This window comes from Geospiza fortis, unplaced genomic scaffold (assembly GCF_000277835.1).
Source record: "Geospiza fortis unplaced genomic scaffold, GeoFor_1.0 scaffold172, whole genome shotgun sequence".
NCBI lineage: Eukaryota > Metazoa > Chordata > Aves > Passeriformes > Thraupidae > Geospiza > Geospiza fortis.
The window spans coordinates 8,131,649-8,138,688 of NW_005054309.1; the positions used below are offsets into that span (position 1 = coordinate 8,131,649).

General features: G+C 43.2%; 1 protein-coding gene across 1 annotated transcript in view; it reads right to left on the bottom strand.

The window, feature by feature from the left end:
* Positions 1-2,509: 2,509 nt before the first annotated feature.
* The window catches only part of SEC62 (SEC62 homolog, preprotein translocation factor), a 15,552-nt gene continuing 11,021 nt past the window's right edge, over positions 2,510-7,040 (bottom strand). Inside the window, exons 6-8 of the mRNA XM_014312326.2 lie at positions 5,464-5,524; positions 5,018-5,137; positions 2,510-4,464 (exon numbers count right to left, since the gene is read on the bottom strand). Coding sequence (XP_014167801.2) covers positions 3,998-4,464; positions 5,018-5,137; positions 5,464-5,524 — 648 coding nt within the window. The 3' untranslated portion in view covers positions 2,510-3,997. The remainder of the gene's footprint in view (positions 4,465-5,017; positions 5,138-5,463; positions 5,525-7,040) is intronic.

The window sequence follows — 7,040 nt, forward strand, 5'->3', positions numbered from 1 at the left end:
AAATGTCAGCCAAGGAGTAGGTAAGGGATACAGCCCTCCCTTCCCACTGCAGCTGGGAAAGGAATAGCTGGGAAAGGGTGGAAGGAGCAGAGGGAGGACATGCAAGTCCTGAGCACTGAGTGTGAGCAGGAAATTATCTCCAGAATCTGTCTCCTGCTCTGGTTTTGTGGTGGCTCAGATCTGTGGATCTACTCTGAATTTATCCCAGTACAACTCCTTGAAGAGTCTAGACTCAAATATAAGGCAAACACAACGTTTCTAGAACTCAAGGAAATCATACAGATAGTACTTCCCTGTTGGAAGATTTGAGCTAAGTCAGGATAAGGCAAATTTTGGGGATGTGAGGGAGGGGAAGGATCAGTCCCTGTTTCAAACACCTGGGCTATGTCATCTACAGTCTGGCCTCTCAGGACCAAGAGCTCACTGAGGTGTCCCAGAGCCCAAAAGGTGTCTTTGTCCTCACCATGGCCTCTCCAGGGAGGGAAGCAGGTGTGCACATACTGACATTTTTCCACAGTTCTATTTTTTCCAGGTGTTTTTTAGGTGTATTTTATTTTGTAAATTGCTTATGTTTGGAGTGGGATGTAGAAATTTTGGCAAGGAGACTGCAAGGGGTGGCCAGCTCAGCAGCTGCCTGAGGGAGGCACAGGAGAGAAATGTGATTGTTCTTTTAACTGAGCTGACTTGAACGGATTCTGCCAACAGGTCCAGGAGGGATTCTGGCAGGACTTCCAGCTGCTGCCAGTCAATCACCTGCAGCTGGAAGAGGAAGTTTTTCTGTTGCCCAGGGCTTTTTATGCCAGCTGTGAGGTTGGAACATTGCTTTGCTGTCCCTGTGACCCCATTAGGAGAGAATTACATCCTCAGAGAAGCTGCAGAGAGCCCTGGCAAGGCTCTGAGGGCTCAGTGCCACAGTGAGAACTGCCAGGGGTTGCAGGAAGGAACATAAAAGCTAAACTTGGCAGGTGTTTTCCATTTCTCCAGTTCATTTTACATTGTCTACATTTAGTGTTTACATGGGTCAGATGCTTCTGCCACCCCTCCTGAGTCCTGGGAAAGTGTAATGAGAGCAAACTGAGGAACTGAAACATTCTCCAGTTCTCTTTATCTGCCCTTCTTCCAGCAGCATGATGCTCAGAGAGCTTCAGCCAGTGTTATTCCAAACAGAAAAAGGCCTAAATGATTATCTATCTATCTATCTATCTATCTATCTATCATCTATCTATCTCCTATTTTTATATACACCAGAAAAATCTGCTGCATGATCCAGTAGAACAGAAATGCTTCCCCTGATCTGCTGCTATGAACAAACTTTACTGTTTGAGAATTGCTTATCACCTCCCCACTAGTGTAACTTTTCCACAGATAGAGAAATAAGCAAGTTCATCAAATAATAATTTTTACTTGTTTCTTAATTGTTAGAGAAAGATTGGCTGTTTAAGGACCCCAGAACCCAGCAGGTGAGCTGAGGTTACTGTATCTGTACCAGAGCAGAGCACACTTGAGTGTAACATCTCTACTAAATACTGATCTGCATTAATATTCATTTGCTTTAACAGTAATTATTTAGTTTTAAGGAATATATAGGAGTAATCATACCCTCTTGCAAAGAAAAAAACCTAGAAAATTATACTAGGAGGAATATCAGTAAGACCACTATAAAATTTTATTGCAGGAAGGACATTTTAGTAGTGTAGTTACTTGAGTAATTTTTCACTAAATATATGTTAATTTGTTCTCATGAGGTCACCATAGATTCTCAAAGTTAAAAATCAAAATTATTAAGAAGAACTTTAAAATGCCTGATACAAAAATCTAAAGGTGGCCAAGTTCTTTTGTGATTTCCTCTTTGGACAGGAAGTGTTTGTCATGATACCTTGAGTCCACTCATAATTTTACTATTACTGGCATGTTGTTCTGTTATAATGTTCTTTCATTAAGTTTTTCCAAAATGCTTCAGAAGTACTTGGGGGGTATTTCTAGGAAAACAAGTACAGTAATGAGTCATGAAGTTCTTTCCTTAACCACTGAGCAGATCTTTCTTACCACACCTCGGAGATCAGAGCTGCTCACAGCAGATCAAGTGAGGAGTTAAAGCCAATTCAATTTGTAGGCTGCAGGAGCCTGGAACTCTGCCGAGGTGACAGCACAAGTGTCTGATGGTTAATTCTGAGACCCAGACACCTCTCTCCAGGTGGGCAGTGCTGGCACGTGGCACACACCCCACGAACAGGGAGCAAATGGCAATATTAGAGTTTTTATTTGACTATTTCCACTTGATTTGCTCAGCATGGCCCTGTTATTTCACTTGGAGGAGGAAACATACTTGAAATAACTGAAAACCACTGCATTAACTTCTTAAAATCCTGCTGAGGGCTTGGCTGCCCTGTGATGCCCCAGAGCAGGCTCTGCTCTCCCCATGACATTGTGCACACCCCACTCAGGTACAACAGGACTTTGTTAGCCCTTTTAATCAGTGATAACACACAAGTGGCCAGGAGTCAATCTGTTTAGTTAATGGGTCCTTTAATTTTTTTGCTATATTAATAAAAAAGTGATCCAATTTATCTGTTTCTTTATGGAGTAACTATTCAGGATTTAAGAAGCAAATACACCATATCCATGAATTGTTTGTCAATGCAACCGTGATGATGTATATATTTGCACAATCTGAAAAATTGGTATCTTCATCCAAAATGCCAACGCTGGAAGGATGGGAAGCAATTTAGGATAGGAAAAAAAATTCTCTTACCCTCATCTTCTCTGAGTGGGCGGGGAAGACAATCAAATCTATAAAGTCCTTGAGAGGAAAGAGGCTGAGTTATAACTTCTTCCATGCTCAGTCAGCCAAGAGCTCCAGTCCATGCTGCCCAGAGGCAGCGGCGCCTCCGAGGGATTTACAAACAACATTAATGGTCATTTCACAGCAGCTCTGCGAGCAGAGCAACACTCTCCTGCCTCTTCTGCTCAAAACTACTCCAGTTCCAGAGTACAGAGAGGTTTAACATTAAGGCATCCATACAGCTCTGGTGTTTGCTTTCATTTAATAAAGATCAATTTACTCAAATACATGGAATGTTGGCACAAAACTAAAGCTTCTGTGGAACAGCTACCAATCATACACAAATACTCCGTGAGGTCCTCTCGACTTGCATTTCTCTGATAGATACACCACAACATGGCTTCAATAATACAAACTGAATGCTGGATCAAATCTCTAAATAATAAGTAGCAGTTAAAGTAAATGGTTTGCTTTATTTGTAAATTATGTACAGAATACATTTGTTTTTAAATTATGATGGAGCAGGAGAAAGAAAACAGCCATCATTTCCAAACCATGCTGCTTCCTTCACCCGCTGGAGATGACATCTCTCTCTGCACCGGACGCACAAAACCAGTTTGGATTTCCTCAGTTGCTGGCACACAGGCTGGAGAAACAGAGAACACTGCAGCCAAATTCAGCACTACCAGCTCCTCTACTGTCAGCAAAATACTTCTGCTAAAACTAGTTTTGTCAGGAAAGTTCTCACAATCTTTTGAAAACAAAATCAAGAAAAATATCAAGAAGGCTGTGGGCTAAGAAGGGCTTTACCTAACTATCAGATGAGGATAACTAGGAATAATCTGAGATTTGGTCATTCAACTTTTACCTGGTTTACAAAAGCAAGTTTGAGATGCTAAACTAATTGACCAGTTATGCAAGTACCAGAAAATGATGTTTTTCAGTTTGAGGATGTTTGAGGACAATCTGGGCAACCTATCAATCAATAAAAAACCTGTCAAATTGATAAAACTTCTGTAAATGGATATTAATGATTAACATAGTACCGAGTAATCAAGTTAATGGTTAAAAAAAATGAAGGAACTAGATATAAAACTGTTTGGTAACACGGATATTTCAGCAAACAAAGATGCTACTGTATGGTCTATGTTTTGGTGATCAGCCAACAAAGAAAATCCAACCATTTGCACATACTTAGTCCCAAACCACAGTGAGTTATGATTTTCCATGTGAAGGCCCACTTTCGGTATCTTCCTCCTCTTCCTCCTCACAATCCCCTTCATCTGTTTGCTGTTCCAGTTCCTCTTTTGTGATCATTTCAAAGTCGTTTCCATTGCCACTACTGTGCTGGGACCTGTCATCTTCGCGCCTGTCACTGTCAGTGTCTGAATGTCGCTCTCCTCCTGAGCCGTCTGTTCCCGAGTTCCTTGTGCCTTCTGTCTTTCCATCCTCCTCTTCCTTCTTCTCACTGTCTGATTTCTCCTCACTGTCGTATTTTTGCTGCTTTTTGGATTCTGCTTTTTCCTCTTTCTTTAAGTCTGCTTTTGGTCCTTTGTATTCATGTGTGTACAGGGGCCTGAAGGAGTCAATGAATCCCACATCTGCTGTAAGGTTTGGCAGAAACCAGAAGTGATGCCTTCCTCCAGTGATGAGCCAGATGATGAGGAAAAGGATGCAGCGAGCTGTGTGAAAACAAGGGAAAGTTTGGATTTTGTCACAGACACACACAGTGTACAACCATGCTGTCAGAGATGTTCACTGCTAACGCCCATCCCCAGCCAGGGACTGGGGGATGCTGGGGGGAACCCCTCATTCCACAATAGCTCTGTGGAGTAGTTTGTTCTTCCCATGTCTCCTCCACCCCACTAACCATGGATCTTATCTCTCATTTAACTTTTAACCCCTCTGCCACAGAAAGCTTTAAAATCCTGGCGACACCATTCTCGCCTCTTAATACGTTTCTGTGCGCAGTTCTGGGTTTGTTCCGCACTTATTTGTTTACACACAGGCAGTAAACGAATCTGCACTACACAGGAAACACCGACAGGTGACACGAGCCTGAGCGCTCTCTCTTCCCGCGGCACAACTGTGACACCCGCTGGCCGCAGGGAAGCGCTCACAGCACCCGCCCGGCTGCGGCCGAACAACGTCCCGGGAAGCGGCACCGCCCAGCCCGAGCTCGGGCAGGAGCTGGGCTGCGCCTCCGGCCTCTCGGACCCGCCCGCCCACACTCACCGACGGCGAGGAGCAGAATACTGGCGACAAAGCAGCCGGCGCCCACGCTGAGGTAATAAACACCGACACGCATCTCGGCTGGCCACAGCGGGAACAGGGTCGCGGCTATAACGGCAATCACTGGGCAGGGAGGGCAGGACAGAGGCACGAGAAGCATCATTAGTTTTTCCTGGTACATGTACAGAGGTTCCAGGCTGACTGCTCATTCAAAGTAGTGCCTTAGATTCAGTTAACATCTACAGTATTTTAGATTAAAAAAATAAATTTAATTAATTAAATTTTTTTAAAAATAGCTGATTTGTCTTATTCTACACAACTTCAAGGGTCCAAAATGCATCACTCATAACATATTTCATATTTTTACATAACCCACATTTGCCCACTGGACAACTCACTGGTTAGCTTAAGGCAACAGAAATAAACAACTTGAGTGTACTCTGACTTACCAAGTACGAGTCCCATGGCAAAAGTTTTAAAGTGAACAGGGTCATAGATCCACACGTAGACCTACAACAGAAATGACGTGGTTTACACTCAGAACAAGCTCTCTGATAAACATCTCGTGTATTCCCTCACCCAAACACTCACTGCCAGGCTGCAATGCTTGGTGCTGAGCAAAAGGCCTTCTGGTCAGCACCTAGGCAGGGCAAGGGGTCGTGATTCCTAGGAAGGGTACCTGACAGGTGATGTAATCCTGAGGAAAACAATAAGACAGCAGAACTGAAGGGAAAATGAAAGATTCTGAAACATCACTGAATCAAGGTTTGGTTGTATCTTTCTTTATTCGTTAATGTTGCATGAAGCAAAAAAATAAAAAGCTTCCCCAGTCCACTAAGTGGAAACAAGAAGCACTGTGAGCTTTGAAAAGGAAACACCGAGACTGCACACCTGGAACAAAGGAGGCAGCTGGAATGCTCACTGCAGGCCCTGTGCTGGCTCAGATCAGTGGCCCTGTACCCTCTGTCCCACAGCACTGTTAGCTCTACATCTACAGTTACAACTCTCAGAGCCAAATGTTTATGTGAGAACTGTGCATCCATTTGAATCTGAGCTGCTCAGCCATAAATGAAAAACTTCTTGGTAAAGTGCAGGATTTTCTGAACTAGAAAAATCTGTGATTTTTTTTCTTAGCAAACTAGAGTTTGAATCCAAGCTCCTAACAATGAAAAGAAGCTGCTGGTTACTAGAAACCAACAAACCTCATTGCAGATGTGTCAATACCTACTACCGGAAGGGCACCTGGGAGGCAGCGGTGATGCTGTGTGATGCAATAAATATTTAACATTCTGCTTCCCACAGGGCGCCAAAGTTAACTGTATTCAGGTGCAGCTGCTGCCAGTCAGCTGTTCTGGCAGCCCAAGCAAGCTGAAGATGGTGATTGGGCAGTGTGTGATATCCAGTGTTTGTAAGTGCAAGATAACAAGGGAAAGGGAAAAACCCAGCTCTAATGCAAATACACAGGAATCCGCTCTAAATCAGCTACTACTTAAAAAAAAGCTTTTGTGAATTACAGTTGTTAAAAAATGTCAGCTCATTAATAAACAGAGAAGTAACTGATGTTAGAACAAGCAGTAAATATTGTGGTATTGCAGACACTGTGCTGCAGCCTCATTTGGAATGGGCACCCCATGTAGAGACAACAGGGAGGATCAGAGCTGGGTGTGATTCCACATGAGATGGGATGAAACAGAGCAAGGCAAGTGTAGAAGAACCGAGAAAGGTAAAATCAAGATACAAAGGAGAAACACATTTTCTGCACAAGTGATTTATTTACAGAATTTGCTGCCATGTGTGTTTTATAACCAAAGGAACACAAGAATCCTGGGGAGATTCCTGTACAGCCACAAACAGCATCAACACAGCACAGTAAAACTTACCACTTATCCCAAACCTGAGAAGCACAAATGTGACTCTGTACATTACAGAGCTGGTAAATAATTAAATTCTTTGTCTTCCAGAACAGCAAAGCACACAGAAGTATTTAAGGCCACAATTTCAGTGGCAAAGCCAGGATGAGCATTCA